The 23,226-nt window shown below is 37.0% G+C and overlaps 3 protein-coding genes across 3 annotated transcripts; all 3 read left to right on the top strand.

Moving 5' to 3' along the window:
* Positions 1 to 67: 67 nt before the first annotated feature.
* On the top strand, positions 68 to 4,717 carry LOC140797188 (senescence-induced receptor-like serine/threonine-protein kinase; the record flags this gene model as incomplete). The annotated part of the gene is made up of 12 exons (XM_073150464.1): positions 68 to 384; positions 490 to 575; positions 662 to 800; positions 895 to 966; positions 1,078 to 1,149; positions 1,237 to 1,317; positions 1,509 to 1,666; positions 1,790 to 2,043; positions 2,695 to 2,821; positions 3,417 to 3,485; positions 3,574 to 3,736; positions 4,008 to 4,717. Coding segments are annotated over 12 exons (1,977 nt in total), but the record flags the coding sequence as incomplete, so codon positions are not given.
* Positions 4,718 to 7,722: 3,005 nt separating this feature from the next.
* On the top strand, positions 7,723 to 12,623 carry LOC140797347 (probable LRR receptor-like serine/threonine-protein kinase At1g05700). The gene is made up of 12 exons (XM_073150713.1): positions 7,723 to 8,276; positions 8,359 to 8,846; positions 8,934 to 9,072; positions 9,165 to 9,236; positions 9,339 to 9,410; positions 9,492 to 9,572; positions 10,066 to 10,223; positions 10,331 to 10,593; positions 11,152 to 11,278; positions 11,586 to 11,654; positions 11,735 to 11,927; positions 12,180 to 12,623. Exons 1-12 carry the CDS (start codon positions 7,723 to 7,725, stop codon positions 12,595 to 12,597), a joined length of 2,634 nt encoding a protein of 877 aa, XP_073006814.1. The 3' UTR covers positions 12,598 to 12,623.
* Positions 12,624 to 14,997: 2,374 nt separating this feature from the next.
* On the top strand, positions 14,998 to 23,185 carry LOC140797352 (receptor-like protein kinase At3g21340). Its single transcript, XM_073150719.1, has 12 exons — positions 14,998 to 15,094; positions 15,295 to 15,791; positions 15,890 to 16,028; positions 16,142 to 16,213; positions 16,796 to 16,867; positions 16,948 to 17,028; positions 18,268 to 18,416; positions 18,531 to 18,739; positions 20,122 to 20,248; positions 20,864 to 20,929; positions 21,020 to 21,209; positions 22,511 to 23,185. Exons 1-12 carry the CDS (start codon positions 15,060 to 15,062, stop codon positions 22,902 to 22,904), a joined length of 2,031 nt encoding a protein of 676 aa, XP_073006820.1. The 5' UTR covers positions 14,998 to 15,059; the 3' UTR covers positions 22,905 to 23,185.
* The last annotated feature ends 41 nt before the right edge of the window (positions 23,186 to 23,226 follow it).

Below are 23,226 nucleotides of genomic sequence, written 5' to 3'. Positions count from 1 at the left end.
ACTGAAGTCATAGGGTATAAACCACAAAATCTTTAATGATAAGGTGTTAAATACAAGTTTCCCTTGACCATCTTCTCCATGGTTTCCGAGCAGGTATCCAATCGATCCGTACGACCGGAAATGGAAACCATGGAATAACGTCCCTTATTGGACGGAGATATCCACTGCCTCCACCATCCAGAGTCGCTCCAAGGACAACTTCGAGGTACCTTCCTCCGTTTTGCAGACCGCCGTCACGCCCGTGAACTCTTCCAAGCTCCTGTTCTACTGGATTCCCCATCCCGAGGATAAGGATCCCGTATACGTCGCCGCATTGCACTTCTCCGAACTGATCAATGCCTTGGTTTTGAAGGAATTCAATGTCTACCTCAACGATATATTATGGTATGATCAACCCTTTACCCCGGATTACCTATACTCGAATTACATATACAGCGTCGAACCCACTCCAAAATATCCCCGGTATAACGTTTCCATTGTCGCGACAAGCAACTCCGTGCTCCCGCCTATCTTAAATGCCGTGGAGATATTCAGATTGTCGTATATTACCGGGACTGCGACGGATGGCGGAGACGGTATGTCGTTTTCGTGGTGGCATTATTCTTGTTCTTTTTTCCCCCAGGGATAGTAAAAATTCCACCGTATTGTTGAATAAATTTAGTGAGCGCTATCGTGGCGATCAAGGCGAAGTATAAGGTGATAAAAGACTGGAGTGGCGATCCGTGTGCTCCCCAAGATTATGCATGGGAGGGATTGAATTGTATTGATGATACCTCTAATACTCCAAGAATAACAACCCTGTCGGTTCTTGCAGGATATTATTTATCTTGTAATTAGTTTCTTTTGGTTGAAATGGAGAAAATTTTGACACTGTTTCATTGGAAATTTTTGCAGAAACCTATCTTCCAGTGGATTAACTGGTGATATAACTACATCTTTTGCCAATCTTAAAGCACTCCAAAACTTGTAAGTAACATCATATTTAACTTAACTTAGTTCTAATATGATCAAAGGGATATCACATTATGAACACCGTATTTTTCATCATTTGCAAATTGCACCCTGTTCTCTTTTCAGGGATTTGTCTCACAACAGCTTAACAGGGTCAATTCCTGATGAACTATCAAACTTACCATCCCTCAAACTCCTGTAAGTATTTATATCAGCAATGTGATTTCATTAATGAATTTGATTGTGAAATGGATTTCGGAAATTAAAATGGTCTTCTTCTTGCAGAGACTTGACTGGCAACCAAATCAGTGGACCGATTCCTGTTGATCTCCTGAAGAGATCACAAGATGGGTCACTTACACTAAGGTTTGCTCTTCTCTTTAGACTTTTGTTTGCTCAATCATGTTTCATGCAGTAAAGCTACTTGTGAACAAACAATACATAATTTTTTGTTCTTTATTCAATTGAACAAATTATTCTTATTAAACTGTTAGTTCTTTTCTTTCTCTTTTTAAACTTATCTGAATCTAATTGTCATTATGTTCTGTTTATGACAGAATTGAAGATAATAAAGATCTTTGTGCCAATGGGAATTCATGCGAGCTGCCGCCAAAGAAGAAGAATCCTATGGTACTAATTATTGTAATTGTTGCCATAGTCATTCTGGTGCTATTGGTAATGATACTTCTTCTGCACATTATGAGAAAATGGCAAGGTAATTCTTAGTAGAGAAAACAGCAGCTTGTGCATTCACTATGTCAGATTTGTTGAAGAATGCTTGCTCTTTTTATACCTTCATTCATGACCGCACTTCATCTTACCTTGGTTTCTGTGAAAGACACAGCCACCGAGGCACCACATATTGATAATCCACCAATTGGAGGAAGCAGTAATGCAGTTGGTTCATTTCAATTTGAAAATCAACGATTTAAATACAAGGAGTTAGCTGCTATAACAGACAACTTTAGACGAGAAATTGGGAGAGGAGGATTTGGAGAAGTTTATCACGGTTTCTTGGAAAATGGCACTCAAGTTGCAGTCAAGATGCGCAGCAATTTATCTAGACAAGGGCTGCAAGAATTTCTAATTACGGTAATATTCCAAATCAGTGCTGTTAATATCCACGGTTTTGTGGTTTTATACTTCTTAAACTACTAGTGATGGCATTAGAGGGTCTTAAGATGATTTGATGCTGGAAATTTGTATTCATTGAAGACCCAAATATAGAAAGATAATGATCAGAATTATATTTTTTTGAAAATAAATTGTCAGCGCAGAGGCTATTAATAATTAAGCCCCAAAGGAAGTTCCTCAGAACTCTTTGGTTCCAATCAAATTGGTTTATACAAGCTCATTATTTAGAGAGTTAATCTGCATAAATGGCAATCATTTCTCATATTGTGATATTACTGATCACAATAATTAACCTTGTTTTTCCTCACCCTTTACCTTCTAGATTGAATGCTTGAGTCTGTAACTCCAAGTCACTTGTGATATTTCAGTAGTGAAACTGCAGCTGCATAACTTTAGGTGTTGTGGTTCTTAGCCTTTTTTTATGTTAGAATATAAAAGTATAAAAACCACTGTTCTTTAAAAGCTTTTAGAGAACGGTGGTTTTTATATTTTATATTCTAACTATATGCCACAATATTCTGAATTGTGTTTAGCTGTTAGAGAACGATGATTTTTATAGTTTACATTCTAACATTTTTACATGCCACAACATTCTGAATGATGTTGCAGGTCAAGCACTTGATGCAGGTTCATCACAATAACCTTGTATCCATGATTGGCTACTGCAAGGATGGAGATTACTTGGGAGTTGTCTATGAGTACATGTCTGAAGGAACCCTACAAGATCATCTGATAGGTTATTAAATTCATAGTTTTAAATGGTCACAATTCCACAAATTGATTTGTAATACCTGTACTCTGATTTCTTTTTCTTTTTTTCCTACGGATCAACTTATGTTGCTTTAAAATTCTTATTGATATCTATTTAGGAAAAATTAAACATCTATCAACTTAAAAAATAGTATTAAATCTTAATATTTAGATCTTCAGCCTAAGTTTTGCAAGCCTCTGATGAAAGATAATGGATATTTAAATTTATGGCTTTCTGATGTATTTTTATTGATATAGCAAATAGAGTTCAAAATCTTAATAGGAATATTAATCAATTGGAGAGGTGACGGAATTTTAGAAGCAATCCTGATTATAGAGAATCTCCCTAGACTTCTCTTCTCAAACTTCTGCGACACTAGCAACACTTATTCTGAGGACTCAAAAAACTTCACCTTGGCTTTCTACTTTTAACGTTACTATGTGAATCCTCCATCAAAGGTAGTTATTTAATATACTGAATACTATGACAAGCTCCTGAAAAGCAAGAATCATACTTTTTAAGTTTTTTTTATTACATTTGAACTGATTTTCTAATAGGTAGCCATGATTATCTTTTATAGGTGGAGCTAGCAGTGATATAACTTTGTCTTGGAGGCAGCGGCTTCGTATTGCAATTGAATCTGCACAAGGTTTTGCAGTAATATATGTAGATTACATACTCATCCTTAGACCTCTTTTTCTCTTTGTTCTGCAACATTTGTTGTCACTGACATGCAGGCCTGAAGTATCTGCACAATGAATTAAAGCCTCCACTAATTCACGGAAACATGAAGACCAGAAGCATCCTCTTGAGTGAAAATCTACTGGCTAAGATAGCTGATTTTGGGTTGTCAATGGGTTTTCATGCTCGTATTGGTACACAAGGATACATAGATCCTGAGTATGTCTTCTCTTCATCTTCCTAATTAATTTCCTATTCTTCTAGTTGCTACTTGTTAGAAATAGTTGTTTTTATCTGGAACTCTTGTGAGCAATAATACTTTCAGCAAGAAAAGGTTAGCAATACAGGGGAAATACTACCTTTCTAAATTATTCCTCAAAAGATGACATACTAAACATTTTGCACTGATGGATGTTTCTTCGTCATGCATCTAAAATTGAAATCAGCTTTAAGTGAGTGCACTAAAAAAGAAGGCGATGATGTTCTGTAGGTACCTTGCTTCATATGAGAATCTCAGTGAGAAAAGCGATGTGTACAGCTTTGGAGTGGTTCTTTTGGAGATGATCACAGGGAAACCTCCCATATTGCTGGAACCAGAAGTAGTTCACATAACCAACTGGGTGCGCCACGAGCTCAACAGAGGACTCATCGAGAATATCATCGATCCAAGGATGCAGGGGGAGTACAATGTGAACTCTGTATGGAAAGTTGCTGAACTTGCACTGGATTGTACTGCACAAACCTCCAACCAGAGGCCAACCATGACAGAAATTTTTTTGAAGTTAAAGGAGTACTTCGATCTGGAGAGCATTGGTGAGAGAAGCCATAACATATATTCGGGGGGCAGTAACCAATGCTTGAGGAGTGATATCCTTTACTCAGTGCCACTGAGATCAGTAAGTACTACTGATGGTCCCCAGATAAGATAAGATTGATCTTATTCACCACTCTCTAGGAGTTCATTGCATGGTTTGCTTGTCCTTGGACTCGTAAGGTTGCCAGAAAGACATGTTTGGACTTGATTTGCAGCTTGTAATTGTATCTCAATGTATCATGTATATCATATTTCTAGGATATTCTACAGTGTAAAAATAAATGCTCAACTGCATCCAAGAAATGTGGACCATTTCTTGAGTTCGATGTATCATCCTTGTGGACAATACGTTGCTAGTTCTGCCATGTGAATTTTAGGAGTTCAAAGTGTCCGACTCAAAAACATTAAAAAGGAAGAAAAAGAAAATCTAATTTCAGACATTCAGCGACTTATTTTCGAAGTCGACATTTCCCAAGCATTTAACATATTCTCTCTTCCAGTTTAAAAAAGTTGTCGAAATTTTGTTCTAATTTTGAGCAGATTTTAAGAGCATGCTGAAAAAGAGAAACTCAGTTTGCAATTGTATGAATTTGAAGAGCTTTTTATTTGAAAAACCAATTTATGAATTGTCTTAAAACCATGAATCTGGTGTAATGTATTATAATTTTGAGGATAAACAATTAACTATACTATTTGGTTAATTTGCAGATCAGATATGAGCAATGGCTGGAATTAGCAACAAAATTATTCTCATAATTATTAGGCAATACCAATTCAGTCTACGTTTATCGACGTGCAGATGCGGGTTTTATCCTTGACGAATTCATAGACGTGGGATAAGGATTTAATTATCCCCGTTTCTTGGAATAGAATAACCAACGTTATACAATATATAACTGTAACTTGTCTCTCTCAAACCTCCACTATTCTCGTTGGTTTCAAGAGGGCGAATAACTCGGCACAAAGATGACGGTGATGCTCGTCTGGTGGTTAATTATTATGAACTTCTTAGCCGTCACTATTCGAGTTCGTTGCCAACTTGATGATCTCGGTAAGCTTTATCCAATCCAATGCCTCTATTCGTTCGTGTTCTTCGTTTCCTATTCCGATTCTCTGTACATAATAATTTTAAATATCTAGAGATAAAAATAATTTTTATGAACTCCAAGAAATCATAGGATGATAATATGAGTATTTTCTGGTTCAAATTCTAAAACATCATCGATTTAGTTGGGACACCATAAAATTTTTAATTTTTCTGAAAAATTTATCCTTCCCATTTCCAAAATATTTGGATGTAAAATTGCAACAGAAGACCTCTGATGCAATTGTTCAAGGACAAGGATGGGTCTGTGAGTTAGTGCTAGACAACAAATGTAATTAAAAGATAATTTACTAATCTATGGATACTTAGAATATGAGATGTATAATTTCTAAATAATATATTTAGATTAAACAAACTTCATTCAACTTGTACCTGGTTCTGAGAATAAGATAACAACTATTTATATTTTCTAATTAACCATAGACTTTGCATTCAAATTTCAGCAAACAAGAGAAGTATTCAAATTTTTTTTCCCTTCTTTGCAGGTTTCATAAGCATAGATTGCGGCATTTTCAAAAATTCTAGCTACACAGATGATACGATTTTCCTAACATATACCTCAGATATACAATTTATCGACACCGGGGCGAACTACAACATTTCAAAACAGTATATATCACCTTCGCTATCCAAGCGATATTTGATAGTAAGAAGTTTTCCAAACGGTACTCGAAATTGCTACACCCTAAGATCGCTATCAATTGGGTGGAAATATCTCATCAGGGCGACATTCTTTTACGGGAACTATGACAAATTAAATAAGCTAGTAGTATTTGATATTTATATTGGGGTTAATTTATGGAAGACGGTGAATATTTCTCAAACAGTTTATTCCATTATGGAAGAAATCATTACAACTATCCAAAATGATTTCATACAAGTTTGTTTGGTGAATACTGGAAATGGGATTCCTTTTATATCGGGATTGGATTTGAGGCCATTAAATAATACTCTTTACCCAATGGTGAAAGGCGGACAATCTATAGCTCTCTATTTTCGGATCAATATTGGGCCCAAGGACAATGTGTTTATAAGGTGAGTATAACATCTATTCAATTTGAATATATGTTTTTTTTTCAAAATCATTCTTGAGTATAGACGGAGCAAATGGTCAACCCTCCTTATATATATAAACACTTAGGTCTTATCAAACTTTTAACTATCTAGTCTATATGCATCGTCAAATAATTGCTCTGAACTAAATATCACTGAGATCTGCTCTAAGCCATCGCATGCCAAGTTGTTTCTCTAATCTAATCGTACTATCATGTTATTAACTAAATCAAGTGATGCTATTAAACCACCAATTAACTTTTTCATAATATTATTTGAATAGTTCATATATTTTTTTAACTATAAAGAACTGACTATTATAACTGTTTTATATTCTTAGAATAGTTGGTTATTTAATATGGCATCAGAAGTTCTGTGCTGAAATTCCAACATACCTATATACCATTTCAATTTAAGTAGATCCAGATTCTAATAATTATCCAAAGACAACAAAAAGATATAACTATTTATTTCACAGGAACTCCTCCAAAGTTAATTCTCTGATATTGTATAATTAAAAGTGTGAATCATTAAATATTAAGAATGGAAGTACCCTTACTCTAAGAACTCTTATAAGATTCTTTTATTCGAGAATTTCTCCTTCTCTAGAAATAGAGAAAAAAAATTCGACAAAGGGAATCTATGTCTTAACCATTGGGATATCAAACAAGAGACTTCAGATCATACGTTGGTTGAATCGTTCTTCTATAATCACCAGCAAATTGGCCTCAGAATAAATCAGAAGTCATTTGGTATCGTGGTTGCTACCAACTTGGAGTCAAATCTTTTATTCCCATTGACTTCGTTATTAAAAACTTTCCCCTTTGCAAAGATGGCAAGATTATACCTCGTATTTTTTATCTATCCTGTCCGTGAGCCTGGCCAACTTTATCCACGTGCTATCGCTGGTTTTAAGAGGGGCTGCTTAAATACCAGTGACATAGTATATATTCTTGACGAGATCAAAGGTTGGATAAGTAATCGGCGTTTAATTAGTCCAACGATCGATATCCAACGTATAAGTACAACTTATTCTTCTCCATCACAACACGGTGTCCATTAATTATTCTCAAAGAAGAGGAACAGAGGATTCATATCGATGGTTATCTGGTGTTTAATTCTTCTGAGCTTCTTTCCCACCATTGTACGAGTTCATGGTCAGCTTGATAGCCTCGGTAAGCTCTTAACTTATTCCTCTATTTGATGTTCTTCAAAACTTGTAGTACTAAACCAATGATTGCAGGTTTCATAACCATCGATTGTGGCCTTCCTGAAAAATCTAGCTACGTAGATAATAAAACCAATCTAGAATACACCTCCGACGAACAATTTATCGACACCGGGACGAACTATAATATCTCGAATGAGTACGTAAAAGGTGCATCCCTGAAGCAATTCTTGAACGTGAGAAGTTTTCCGACGGGAACTCGGAATTGCTATACCTTAAACTCCCTGGTGGCAGGATATAAATACCTGGTAAGAGCGATATTTTTCTACGGGAACTATGATGGGTTGAATAAGCCCCCCTTATTCGACCTCTATACCGGGATAAATTTCTGGAAGACGGTGAACGCATCTAATGGAAGTAGCACGGAAGAAGTTATTCTTGTGGCCCAAACGGATTACTTGCAAGTTTGTTTGGCAAATAAAGGATTAGGGACTCCGTTTATCTCTGGATTGGAGTTGAGGCCACTAAGAGAAAAACTTTATCCTGTAGTGGATCCCACTCGATCTGTAGCTCTTTATGAACGCCTAAACATGGGACCAACCAATGACGTAGTAATAAGGTGAGTCGCGTTATTAGTTTTACATTTCACTACCTAAATAATCAACAATTTAGACAATTCTATGGACCCAATCACAAAACAGGTATCCAGACGATCCGTACGACCGGTTTTGGATTCCCTGGAATAATGAGCCCGGCTTGACCGAGATATCCACCAGTTCAGCTATCCGGAGTTCGCCGAACGACCACTACGCGGCGCCGTCGTCCGTTATCCAGACCGCCGTCACGCCCAAGAAATCCTCCAAGATCGAATACCACTGGATTCCCGACCCCCAGGATAAGAATCCTGGATTCGTCGCCGTTTTGTACTTCTCCGAGCTCGAGATCCTACGAGGCAATGCCAAACGAGAGTTTGATATCTACCTCAATGGTATCCCACGGGCCGTCGTTCCCTTTTCCCCGGACTACCTCTATCCCGATGCCCTATACAGTGATAAACCCGCTCCGCGATATCCCCGGTATAACTTATCCATCGTTGCGACGAGCAAATCCACGCTTCCGCCGATTATTAATGCGCTGGAGTTATTCCGGGTGTTGGATATCACCGGGAACGCCACGGATAGCGGAGACGGTATGGCATATCCACGATACGCTATTCCTAATTTTTCCATGGATTAGTTATCCGAGTTGATCCAAATTCCACTCTTTTTTACCACAGTGAGTGCGATGATAGCTATCAAGGATGCGTATCGGGTGAAGAGAAGCTGGAATGGCGATCCTTGTGCTCCCAAAGCTTTTGCATGGGATGGATTGAATTGTAGTTATCCTATCTCTGGCCCCCCAAGGATTACGACTGTGTGAGTTTTTTTATCTTAAAGATGACTTTTTTTTAATTTCCCCGAAGAAAGGAGAAAACTTCGACACCCTAATCCATTGGAATTTTTTGCAGAAATCTATCATCTAGCGGATTGACTGGTGGCATAACGACATCTTTCGCGAATCTTACATCACTCCAATACTTGTAAGTTCCATGGGATTCAACCTTACTATATTTTCTAATACTTGTAAGCAAAAAAAGAAAACTTTCATTTGGATAGTTTGGTTCCACAATTTGTTTTTCCAGGGATTTGTCTCACAACAATTTGGTAGGAGAGATTCCTGGTGTTCTAGAAAGGTTAAAATCACTTGTACTCTTGTAAGTATCCATATTATCCTATTGGTTTGGATTACTAAATGTGAAATAGATAGGGGGAATCAAATTACCTTCTTCTTCCAGAGATCTGACTGGTAACCAACTCGATGGACCAATTCCTGCTGGACTCCTTAATAAATCTCAAGATGGGTTACTTATATTAAGGTTTGCTAATCTTCATTAACTTGTCTTCTTCTAATCTATGTTTCCTGCAACAGAATTTGATGAAAGATAATAAAGGACCACTGGATTGATGTAAATAATGTCCTGATATATAGTTTGGATGATGAGGATGTGAACATGCCACTTCTGCATTTGTGGGCACTGAAGTGGCAATCATGTTTCTCCTTGGTATGGTGTCAGAGCTGAAACTCACTCTAGTGAATCTTGCCATCACAATCCTATTAGGCTCGCATGATGGATTTGAATATTTATACACACACAAATGTATGCAAACTTTACCAGAAAGATTACTCTTTCTATGTATCATGATGAAGAATAATTATACACACGCACACAAATGTATGCAAACTTTACTAGAAAGATTACACGTTTTGGATGTTTCGAAGATTGAAGTATTATTAAGCTCGTAGTTTTTCTTCTTTTGGATTAAATTAGATGAAGTCTAATCTTAGTTCAATTTTCTTTAAAATGATAGGTTTGGGGGTAATGTAAATCTTTGTGCCTACGACAACTCATGCGAGCTGCCACCAAAGAAGAAGAGTTCCATAACACCAATTATTGTGATTGTTCCAGTAGTTGTAGTTTTATTAATAGTGGTGATATTTGTTCTGTACATAGTGAGAAAACGGCAAGGTAATTTTTAGTGATCTCTAGCATGAAATGAATACAAGCTACACGTGCCACCATTTTGTTGCAGTGTTTTATTTTATATCCATATGTATAATGCTTTTCATTGATAGGTTTTGGCAGAAGTGTCTCTGTGAGGCCACAGAATGAATATTACTCCACCGAAGAAAACAACTATGGGAGCAACCCATTACAACTTGAGAATCGACAATTCACATACAAGGAGCTGGTGGTTATAACGAGAAACTTTCAGCTAGTCATTGGGAAAGGAGGATTTGGATCTGTTTATAATGGATTCTTGGAAAATGGTACTCAAGTAGCAGTCAAGATGCGCTCTCAGTCATCTTCACAAGGGGTTAACGAATTTATAGCTGAGGTAACTAAATCCCATTAACTCCTCTTTGATATCCACAGGTCATGTGCTTACTGTCTTTTTATTAATGATCCCACTGTGGGTCTTGTAATGGCAGTTTAGATGATATATGGACTCTTGAATTCTGATATGCATGAGATACAAATTTTCCAATATAACAAAGCAAATGTGTGGCCATTGATGGAAAAAAAATTTAAACCTATATTTTGATGGTAATCGGTACCTTATACTCTCCCAAAGTTTGTTATTCCCTCTGACATAGTTGAAGGTTTTTCAGCTGTATACTTTCTTAAGTCGGATTCTGACATGCCAACTTTATCTAGAAACTACAGTTAATCAGCACAAGTGGTGACTATTATTTAGATTGCAATATCCTTACCACATAGTAGAGCCTTGTGTTCCTTCACCTTTGTATCCATTAGATTAAAGGTTTGAAGTTTTATCTCCAGTCGACATGTTCTCTATTACATGGTGAGAGTGCAGCTGGATATATCATACCACCTTCAATTGATGTTCTTCTTAAGGCTTTATCCCCATTTGAAATTCTGAATGGTGTCGCAGGCCCAGCATTTGACAAAAGTTCACCACAAGAACCTGGTTTCACTTATTGGCTATTGCAAGGATGGACATCATCTGGGACTCATCTATGAGTATATGTCTCAAGGAACTCTAAAAGATCATCTGAGAGGTTTTTAATTTATTTTTGGACTTGCGTTTTCCTGATTGACTGGCTTTATAATGTAAATGAATAGAAAAGTCACTTGGAAAAGTATTACAATATCAGAAAGTGTCCTGACCATAGACAATCAATCTGCTTATACTTTTTTTGTCAAATCTTAAGTTTATTCTTTATAGTTCACACGTAATTAATTACATAGGCCATAGGCCGTTGAGCTTTCCACAACTAACATCATAGGCAAGATCCAACATTATCTGAAATTAACTGTGCAGTTCTCTGAATATATCTTCTAATGGCTTCTCGTGATGGCTTCTAGGTAAAGCTCGCAACGGTACACTTTTGACTTGGAGACAGCGTCTCCAAATTGCACTTGAATCTGCACAAGGTTTGGCAGTAAAGTAGATATCTGTCTTCTTGGACTGTTGTTTCCCCCTTCATCCAGCAATATATTGTATAACTGTGCAGGGCTGGAATATCTGCACAAGGGATGCGTGCCACCACTAATTCACAGGGATGTTAAGTCCAGCAACATCCTCTTGAATGCAAATATAGAGGCCAAGTTAGCCGATTTTGGGCTCTCAAAGAATTTCTACAATGATGCAGATACTTTTGATGTATCGACAGCACTGACCGGTACACCAGGATACATAGATCCTCAGTATGTCTTTCTGATCTCTTTCTTCATATATTTATTTGGTAATACGCAAGAACAAATAAAAGGATATTGCTAACTTCCTGGCCTTCTCTATTGCTGAAAGATAATTCACTAATCTATATATAAAGATATTTCATCTTCATGCTTCTAAAATGTTGCAAAGTGTTTTTCAGAAATCAGAATCTTCTGCCACATGAGCTTAGTCAGAGAAGGACCCTTTGAACTTAAATATAACTTAGTATTACATCTCTGCAGGTATCATGCTACTCGACGAATCACTGAGAAGAGCGATATTTACAGCTTTGGAGTTGTTCTTTTAGAGTTGATCACAGGACAACCTCCGATATCGTCTGGACCTGAAAATCTTAACATCGGTCAATGGGTACGTCAGAGGCTCTCAAAAGGGATCTTTGAGAGTGTGATAGATGGTAGGATGCAAGGAGACTATGATCTGAATTCAGTCTGGAAGGTTGCTGATCTAGCGTTGAAGTGCACTGCAAAAGGTGCCATTCAGAGGCCGACCATGACTGAAGTCGTGACGCAGCTAAAGCAATACTTAGAGCTGGAGAGCTCCGGTTTGAGGAACCATAGAATGTACAGAGGTGGCAGTAGCAGTAGGGCATTTGAAATGCTTCGTTTGCCAATAGCTACTTATGGAATGACAGGAAGATAAAATAGAATTACCTCCTATTCCTCTCTCTTTCTTTTGATCTAGTTGTCCCAACAGCTTGCTTTATCTTTAGATTCATAATTTCACATCGAATGCACTTCGCAGTTTGTAATTTTTTTTCCCAAAAAAGAAAAAGAAAAATGATATTTCTTGGAGAATCTCCGGAACATAATAACATTCTTTTGTTGTGCAAATACTCAAATGGGTAAGGAAAGCGGAAGGAAAACCCTTTACTCTCAAACAAATTCAAATAGAATAGTAATACTTTGGGGCTAATCAAATATTAACAAAGCTAATATCAATATCAATATGAGAAGTTCAAATCTAAGATGCTAGTTGTAGAGAACTTTTAAATTCAAGCTAATCTCAAATATGAACACCAATTAGATGCAAACCACAGAGAGAAAAAAAGGAAGAATCAAGATTTATGTGGTTCGGCGATGTGTCTACGTCCACGAGCGGAGCAATCTTCAATCCACTATGCAAATATCCAAATACAAAAGAGTTTACAACTCTAATCTCACTCTAAACAATGGTGACTCTCTCCTGCAAGTTTTTCTCTCTTGTAAAATACCCACCCCAAGCCCTAAAACCCAACATTTCTATTTATAGGGCTGGCTCAAGTTGATAATTTCCGCAGGGCGCATTCGAACGCGCCTAATGCAAATACAGACTGGCGTTCGAACATCAAAGCTCCGTTCGAATACCTGCATCAAGATTGTTCTCGGGTTCAAATTCGCATTCGAACACGGCTGGGCTATTCGAACGTCTGCATCAATAGCCCTCGTCTAGAAACTGCGTTTGAACACCTCCAGGGCCCGTTCGAACGCACTAGCACAGTAAGCCTGCAAAATACTGAAATCTGAATTTGAGTTAAAATTCAACATCGTTTACACCTAATCTTAGTACTTTGCATACTCATGTCTATAAGTGAGCTGTGTGCAGAGCCCTCAATAGCCCATTTTCTCAAATTACGGGTACTATTTTGCAAATAAGAACCTCGTTTTTTCATTTTACAAGATTGGAATTTTCGTTTGGTTCACTAATAAATTGGATGCTAGACCAGCTCGAATGGTCAAAAATCGTGGCTACGACTAAATAAAATGTGAGTTTTTTTTTTACAAGTATATCTATAAAAATAGTCTATTTGCAAATTATAAAACAGAGGAGGGTTTATACTTTACACAATACGACTCAAGTAAAGGTGGCACATAAAAAAAAATTGAGTCAATCTAACACGTCTCAAGTAAAGGTGGCACAAAAAAAAATCGAGTCAATCTTACACGACTATTCTGATGTAATCTCTCTCTATCCGTTGACCTTCTTATTTTACAAGTATATCTATAAAAAGAGTCTATTTGCAAATTATAAAACAGAGGAGGGTTTATACTGTACACAATACGTCTCAAGTCAAGGTGGCGAAAAAAAAAAAACTCGAGTCAACCTTGCACGACTATTCTGATGTAATCTCTCTCTATCCGTTGACCTTCTTATTTTACTTCTGGATAAAGCTGGCGAATTAGCTATCCGCATACGGTATTCCATCTTTGGCCCCACTCTATCCTCGTGCGGCTGCTGGATAATCTGGTCGGATACCGTACGTTATTCCAACGTGGTATCCTTAAAGACATCAGAGGTGGCACAGGGATATAAGTCGATAACTTATTCCTCTCTCGACCTTAGCATTGCGTCCACTAATCTCAAAACTAAGGGAGGAAGAGGAGATTGGCTGTGATAATTGGAAAACTCAGCTCGACGATGGCGATGGTGGCGTTATTCTTAGTTCTTCTGAGCTTATCGGCCGTCACTATTCGAGTTCATGCCCAGCTCGATAATCTCGGCAAGTTCTTGTCCTTATTCGTGCCTTGATATATCGCCACATACATTATAATTTTGGCAAATTACACCCTATACAATCAAATTTTCGTTTTTTTTCTTTTCTATTTGCAGGTTTCATAAGCATCGACTGTGGCCTTTCTGAGAATTCTAACTACACAGAGAGTGTAACCAATCTAGTATACACCTCCGACGAGCAATTTATCGACACCGGGACGAATTATAACATCTCGAGCGAGTACGTGAAAGCCGCATTCTGGAAGCAGTTTTTGAACGTGAGAAGTTTTCCGACGGGAACTCGGAATTGCTATACCTTGAAGTCTATAGTGGCGGGAAAAAAATACGTGGTAAGAGCGCTATTTTTATACGGGAACTATGATGGGTTGAATAAACCCCCCTTATTCGACCTCTATATCGGGATAAATTTCTGGAAGACGGTGAACGCATCTGATGAAGCTAGTGGAGAAGAAGTAACAACTGTGGCCCAAACGGATTACTTACAAGTTTGTTTGGTAAATACGGGATTAGGGACTCCTTATATCTCTGGATTAGAGTTGAGGCCATTAAAGGACGTTCATTATCCAGCTGTGACTGCCCTTCGATCTGCAGTTCTTTATTCCAGGCTCAACATGGGGCCAAAGGAAGACAGCGATTTGATAATAAGGTCAGTTTTGTTTTCTATTTGATTTATTACATAATTATATGGATTTTTTTCCCCATATCACCCCATAAGAAATTATGCTCATCAATAATTCCATGGACCTGTATGTAATACTATGGTTTAATTAACAATTCCGTAGAATAATTCCGTTGACCTCTGTAATACTATGGTTTATTAATAATTCCCCATCGGAAAACGTACAGGTACCCAGATGATCCCTACGACCGTTACTGGATACCCTGGAATACGGTGCTATCCAGGCCACCCGGCTTAACCGAGATATCCACCACCTCCCCCATCCGCCATCTCCCCGTCGACCACTACGATGCGCCTTCTGCCGTTATCCAGACCGCGCTCACGCCCAAGAACGCCTCCAAGATCGAATACCATTGGACTTCCGACGCCCAGGGAAAAGACCCCGGATTCTTAATCGTGTTATACTTCTCCGAGTTCCAGACCGTACAGGGCGATGCCAAGCGAGAGTTCGATATCTACCTCAACGGTATCCAATGGGCCGATACCTTTTCCCCGGATTACCTCTATTCCGATGCCCTATTCAATGATAAACCCGCTCCGCGATATCCCCGGTATAACTTATCCATCGTAGCGACGAGCAAGTCCACGCTTCCGCCGATTATTAATGCGCTAGAATTATTCCGTGTGTTGGATATCACCGGGAACGGGACGGATAGAGGGGACGGTATAGCATAACCACGATACCCTGTTCCTCTTTTATTTTTCTATGGATTAGTTATCCGAGCTAATCCAAGTTCCACTTTTTCCACTCTTTAACAACAGTTAGTGCGATGATAGCAATCAAGGAGACTTATCAGCTGAAGAAAAGCTGGAATGGCGATCCATGTGCTCCCAGAGCTTTTGCATGGGATGGATTGAACTGTAGTTATGCTATCTCTAGCCCTCCAAGGATTACGACTGTGTGAGTACTTATAAGACAAAATTTCGCAACAATTTGTCTTAAAATATGAACTTCTCGTAGAAAAGGAGAGAACTTTCGTAAACATTTCTCTTAAATGCATTGGAATTTTGCAGAAACCTATCATCTAGTGGATTGACTGGTGGCATATCGATATCTTTTGGAAGTCTTGCAGCGTTACAATACCTGTGAGTTTTGTCAGACTTGCCCTTACTTATTCTTCATTACTAGTGCCCATAAATCAGAATTTTGTTTATTTGTTTGGGTTGAATCTTGACAATTCTGGGACTGTCAAGGCTCAAGACAAGTCATTGTACATCAGCAGAGTAAGTTTTCACTTAAAAAGCATGCATACATGTATAAGAAACAAGAGAGATGTATAAACAAGCGCTTAACCCCTGTTAACCTTCTAAGGGGAGGTGAAATCCATAAATAATATTAGTATTTTGTAAGCAATGTCTTAAGTTACTGGTTTCGATTTCAAAAGTACTTGAAGAACACTTGTATGACATAGCTTACATTGCTCCTGTGCAGGAATACTAGTCGTATGTGGTCATGTTGTTTTAATTGTTATCCTCTCTCTCTCTAAACTATACCTTTGTTTTCCTTTTTGTTGATTTTTTTTCCTTTTCATTTTGTTGCTCTAGTTGCCGAATTCATGTTGTTATAACTATTGTCATTTCCTTGGATGAAGTAGCACATCAGCGAGACAAACTAATTATATTAAACCTTCGATAGTCTTTGTGTTTCACACGAGTTGCCATTTCCAGGGATTTGTCTCATAACAACTTAACAGGCTCAATTCCAGATGTTCTAGCACAATTATCATCACTCGTATTCCTGTAAGTACTCATATTATCCTTTCTATTTGGTTATAAATGTGAAATAGATCTGTGGTATCAACATTACCTTCTTCTTGCAGAGATTTGACAGATAACCAACTGAATGGATCAATTCCTGCTGGTCTCCTTAAGAAATCCCAAGATGGGTTACTTACACTAAGGTTTATTGTTCTTCTTTACACATATGTTAATTTAAACTATACCTCCTGTAGTTTGATTTCATGCAAGAAGGGACTGCTGGATGGATCTGATAATGACCTGATGTAGGAAATAAACAGGAAACCTGACAGATACTTTTATGTTTATAGACCTTTAAAATGGAGCCCGTGAGCCAATGTAGGCAAATTTTGTTCTCCGGTGATAGGGCTCCTAGAATTTTTGTTATAATCATAAGAAAGCACTACTCTAGATTAAGAAAATAAATATCAAATTATCTCTACTCTATATTAGAAAGATTATTCAAATTATTCCACACATAAACCCAATTACAATTTCTTTTTGACTTAACTAAAATTATCTTAAAAATCATTTCATCCCTCATACTACCAACCTATCTCATTACATACCTACACGTATGCAATACGTACCTACAAGAAATGAAAACGCTTTAATTTAAATATATATATCAAATCAAATGCATTTGAGTTAATTTTTACTTCTTATTTATATTTTATCTCAATTTTATGTTATACCCATATTATGGAGTACAAGTAGACATTAGAATACCCTACTCTAAATTAGAAGTACAATTCTAAGAGTAAGAATCTAGAATAGCTATTCTAGATTTTCCCTTAGTATAAAGAAAACAAGGCCTTGGTCTTTTCTTCAAAATCTGAAAATAATTGATTAATTGATGAGCTTGCGAGATTCTTTGCCAGATCAATCAGTCAGTTAAAGCTAATGGATTGCTCTGCTGAAAGCATGCAATACTTAAAACAGAATCACAGAGGTCAATTGAGCAAAAATTGATGGAAATGATGCTGAGTGCTACAACTAACAATTTATAATCAAATTAGGATTTAGGGTAGCCACTTAATGGAATCACTGTATCTGGAGAGTGGGGGCTAATCGTACTTCTATATTCATTTGGTTTTAACATGAGAATTCTGCTGCTTATCACTTGGTCTAGTTTCAGAGAAGAGACTGCCTCTTATGAAAGGATCTGCTACCATCACAATCTCGTAAAAGTGTTAAAGATATATATATATATATATATATATATATATATATATATATATATATATGCAAACAAAGCAAGCAGGATATCCTTTTTCTATGTTAACTTCTATTCGTTAACTATATGATAAAGAAGGTTTTATAACATTTCAAGACTTAGTTATTATTTACCTTTTGATTAGATTGGTTGAGGTCCAATTGTGATTCGATTTCTTTCCTGATAGAATTGGAGAAAATCTTTGTGCCAACGACAGTTCATGCATGCCACCCTCGGGGGAGGATTCCATGAATCCTAGTATTGTGATTGTTCCCGTAGTTGTGTTGCTGTTCCTAATTGTGATACTTACTATATATATAATGAGAAAACGGAAAGGTAAATTTTGATATGGCTTTTCCTTTCCTTGCTCTAGCTTGAGTACAGTGAATAAATACTAGCTATTTATACCTCTATTCATGGATGCGCCTCACATTAGTTTGCTTTACTCAGCATGCTATCAACAGGACACTTCTTTGAAACTTGAGATTCGGCGATTCAGATACAAGGAGTTGGAAGTTATAACAAAAAACTTTACCCAACAAATTGGGGAAGGAGGTTTTGGAAAAGTTTATGGTGGTTTCTTGAAAGACGGCACTCAAGTTGCAGTCAAGTTGCACTCTCAGTCATCTAAACAAGGGGTTAAAGAGTTTGTAACCGAGGTAATCAACTCCAATCAACTCTTTTCTTTGATATGCACCTTGTATGGATTTATCTTTCTATTAAATATTAATGGGGGATTGAAGGGTGATATCATTATTGTTCATATGATGGTATCTGGATGTTTGAATTTTCTATATATGAGTGGCAAAGTTAGCATCAAATAAGCAATATACTTGGGTATCGAGATGATATGGATATTTGAGTGAGAAAGAAGTCAAGAAGTAAGGTATTGTTGGTTGGTGCATAAGCCTCCATTATTTGTTAATAGCAATCAAACACTCTCTCTCTATGAGTGCACTTACCGCTTAGATATGGTCAACGTGCATAACTTTAGGGCTCATTCACTTTAGGAATAAGAGAAATTCTAGAATAGATTCTTATTTATTATTCACGAAATGAGATCTTTATTCTAGTAACAACTATTTCTATGTTTATTTATATTCTAGAATAAGGGTGTAATAATTATCTTTAATGTGATAGAAAATAAAGAAAAAAATAAAAAAAAGTTTTTTTGTCTATTATAAAACTACGATAAATGTCCTTTGATTTGATATAAAGTAGATTGATAGGATAGATATCAAGGGTAAATTAGTAATGAGTTAATGTGTGGTATAAGATATAATTTTGATGAGTAGTGTTTGTATTTTAGAATAAAATTATTGTGATATTTAGTTGTTATTCTAAAATAAATGGTTATATTCCAGAATAAGAAAAAAATTATCCTTGAAGTGAACGGGAGCTTTAAGTGATGCATGTTTTTTATTTCAAGTGAGTGGATGTGATAAAATTATCACCTCTCTTTCCTTACCAAAATGCACATAAACTCTTTTCACATTTAAGCTTTATACACTAACCAAATACTGTCCCAAATTATACTGATGCAGTAATCACTTAAATATATTCTCCAACAGTTAAATGTCAACAGAATACAGAGATTATTAACCATTATCCCCAGTGATTCCTGGCACAAAATTGAAGGTCTTGCATCTATCTGCTGTATTTTTGTACATATGAGAGCCCCCGTGAAGCCTCTAAAGATTATTCTTGAGCTTTATTTGGGGTTTCAGTTGGATTGATTTTTTATAAGTTCGCGAAATCTCTACAATCGAAGAAAGATCATGAAGTCAGGTTCTTACCAACTTTATCTGGAACTCTTTTGGTGTTTATCCGAAAAAATGACAACTATTTTTTCAGATTGTGATTTCACTGACCCCAATAGTAAACCCTGGTGTCCCTTAACCTTTCCACCATAGACTGACTGCTGAAAGTATATATCACTCCGTATGTCTGATATTGCAGTGTTGTGATTCTTATGTTTTATGACTTTATTTACATTTGATATATTCTGAATCCATATGCATCCATATGTCTGGTGTTGCAGGCTAAGTACTTAGCAAGGGTTCATCACAAGTATCTGCTTTCGATGATTGGCTACTGCAACAATGGTGGACATTTGGGACTCATTTATGAGTACATGTCTGGAGGAACACTAGAATCTCATCTGAGAGGTTCTAAACTTCATGTTCTTAACTAATATACTCTTTTATCATCTAGTATCAAATTGAATTATAGTACATGGCTACGTGCGGGCTGATCTGGCTCTTCCTATGGATCAACTGCTAGAAACTTAGAATAGTCACACTTGTATTTCTCTAGGAAAGAGAACTAAAGGGAATATTTTTTAATATATTAAATTTTAATGAATGATAGTGATATTAAACGAATGCATGATAGTGAAGTCATTGAACCTAGTGGTGAATTCAGTATTAGGTCATTGTCAGTCCAAAAAGCAAGCCACTCGACGGAAAGATCCTCGATTGAATGGAATTAAAATTTGAATAGGTAAACAAGTCAATGGGAAATATAATAAGATATTGGAATATGTCCTGATTTAGAAATCTCTTTTATTTGTCCTATCAATGCATTATCGAGAACCTTAAATTTATTCCTCATAATTCATGTGCAACTAATACCATGTGTTCCTACTTCATAGTACTCCAAAATTTGGAAGGTTGGCAGTGATACTATCTTCAATGTTGACTGCAAAGAAAGTATCGTATTCTAAGTTTCTGCATTACTCTTTTGAGCAAATATTCTAATGGGTTATCGCAATGATCTTTTAGGTGCTTGCAGAACTAGTCCTTTGACTTGGAAACAGCGGCTGCATATTGCACTTGAATCTGCAGAAGGTTTGGCAGCAACAGAGAACATCAGTTCTAGCACATTTTCAACCTTTTTCTTGTCTTCATTCTATAACTTTTTCCATAATTCACGTTTAGGTCTGGAATATCTACATAACGGATGCAAGCCACAAGTAATTCACAGAGACATCAAGACCAGCAACATCCTCTTGGATCAAAATTTAGGGGCAAAGATTGCTGATTTTGGGATGTCAAAGGATATTGGCATTGAATCTTCTGTCAATGCAGCCCCAAGAGTAGTCGGCACAAAAGGATACTTAGATCCTGAGTATGTCCTTTCTATGTCTTTGTACATCTTCCCTATAAACTTATACGATCGTCTTGAAATATTTACTTCTGAATGGAAAGCTGTCCAGATAAATAATAGTAAAAGGGTGGTACTATTTTCTTAACCTACACAATCAATCAAGAGATAATTTGCTACTCTAAATAATAAGCTAATTTTCATTTCTATGCATCTGAATTAAACAGTAACTATGCACTCAATAAAGGCAATGTCATTCTCTTAAGGAAAGTACATCTGAAAATGCAAGCTTTCTGTTTTGGAAGGACAATTTTTTTTGTTATTCTGACCTAACGAATTCAAAAGACAATCTTTTGCAAAATGAGCTTGGTCGGACCAGGCTACTTCATTGAAATTAGTTATGATTTTCAATGATATGAGTGTCAAAATACTTGGCAACTTGCTAGTGTGTCAACCCAATCCAGCAGTTATGCAAACAATTGAGAGAGAGAGGTGCAAGGATGGAAGGTGGATGAAGAGAGTGGATAGAATCTGGGTGAGAGGAGGAGGAGGAGGAGGAGGAGGAGGAGGAGGAGAAGAAGAAGAAGAAGAAGAAGAAGAGGAAGAATGATTGTTCAGGTCAGTTATGGGATTGACGTAATCCATATGCTCAAGTTCAAAGTTTTTTCTGGGATTCTAGGAGCCTGATACTGACCTCAAGACCCTTCTTCCTTAATTTATATCCTTTGGGAGGTTTTCATATTTTTAAATAACAAAGTCTGGCAAGGTTCGAACTCAAGGACTCTGCTCTGGTATTATACTAATTCACTAATTACTTTAAAAGTTTAAGCTTTTATAGAACAGTGATTTTTGCTCTGATATTATATTTATGTTCTAACATATAATGTCATTGTCGCTCAACATATCAAAAAATGTCACTGCATAAAGCATCATTTCTTCTGCAAGCAAATGCAGTTCATTGTTGAAAAACTATTACATTGCTGCTCATCCAAACATGTACATTGAGATGTGCCTTTATTTCCTTAAAGCTGCTGAAAATATCATCGTCAAGTTTCTAAATCTCATGGCACAACATTGGGCCACAAGCTTGTTGGCAGCATGAGGGTATTGGATAGCATGTCCTGTGCCTTCCGGCACCGGCTTCATGCCGAGGAAGAAAGATAGGTAAAGGTAGGAGATGGAGGAGAGGCAGAGGGATGGAAAGGAGGGAGAGTAAGAAGTAGCAGAAATGGTAGCTGTGGGAGCTTTTATTTAATTTTAATTCATTTTTTGGGCCTTCCAAAATATATCAAGCCCACAAGTGAGTTAACAAGATAACTCTGCAGGTACTGTATTACGGGAATAGTCACCGAGAAAAGTGATGTGTACAGCTTCGGTGTCGTTCTCTTGGAGATGATCACAGGACAACCCCCTATATTAGACCAATCCGAAGTAGTTCACATTACTCAATGGGTGAACCAGAGGCTCAATAGAGGAACCATTGATGATGTCATTGATATAGCGATGAAAGGAAACTATAATCCAGATTGTGTCTGGAATGTTGCTGAATTAGCATTCGAGTGCACTAAAAGGGCCCCCAGCCAGAGGCCAACCATGACTGTTGTTGTGATGCAGTTACAAGAGTGCTTGAAACTAGAGAACTTTGTCGAGAGGAGCCATCACATGCCTTCAGGAAGCAGAAACCCACACTCAAGGATCGATGAACCAAACAGAGATTAACAATGTCAGGCTCGAATACAACATTTTAGGTGGAACATTCGGAAGAGATCACAATAAGATAAGATTGGTCTACTCTTCCTGTTCTCTTGGTGCAGTTGCTCACACGATTTGCTTATCCTTTCATTCATAAGATTATCTAGCAGAGCATTACATGTCTGGATTCTATCTCATGTTCGAGTGTGGTTTGCAGTTTGTAATTATTTTGGAACATACCAATAATATGTAATTTTTACAGGAGAATCGCTGAAGCACAAATGACAAGATTTGTACTCAAACCTTAATTCTTGTGTACTCGCACATTTCTGAATTGATTTCTTCCTGA

Source organism: Typha latifolia, chromosome 11 (assembly GCF_019914945.1).
Source record: "Typha latifolia isolate L0001 chromosome 11, TyphaL0001v2, whole genome shotgun sequence".
NCBI classification, from domain to species: domain Eukaryota; kingdom Viridiplantae; phylum Streptophyta; class Magnoliopsida; order Poales; family Typhaceae; genus Typha; species Typha latifolia.
Note: the sequence above shows the minus strand (reverse complement) of the source record. Positions and strands in the feature narration are given on the sequence as shown.

Excerpts from the sequence above, each read along its gene's own strand:
- LOC140797347 (XM_073150713.1), top strand. The coding sequence starts at position 7,723 with ATGATTGCAGGTTTCATAACCATCGATTGTGGCCTTCCTGAAAAATCT. Across the intron at positions 9,073-9,164 it reads CCCCCAAGGATTACGACTGT|AAATCTATCATCTAGCGGAT; the intron begins GTGAGTTTTTTT and ends AATTTTTTGCAG. Across the intron at positions 11,928-12,179 it reads CCAGGATACATAGATCCTCA|GTATCATGCTACTCGACGAA; the intron begins GTATGTCTTTCT and ends ACATCTCTGCAG.
- LOC140797352 (XM_073150719.1), top strand. The coding sequence starts at position 15,060 with ATGGGGCCAAAGGAAGACAGCGATTTGATAATAAG. Across the intron at positions 15,792-15,889 it reads CGGGACGGATAGAGGGGACG|TTAGTGCGATGATAGCAATC; the intron begins GTATAGCATAAC and ends CTTTAACAACAG. Across the intron at positions 18,740-20,121 it reads TTAAAGAGTTTGTAACCGAG|GCTAAGTACTTAGCAAGGGT; the intron begins GTAATCAACTCC and ends CTGGTGTTGCAG.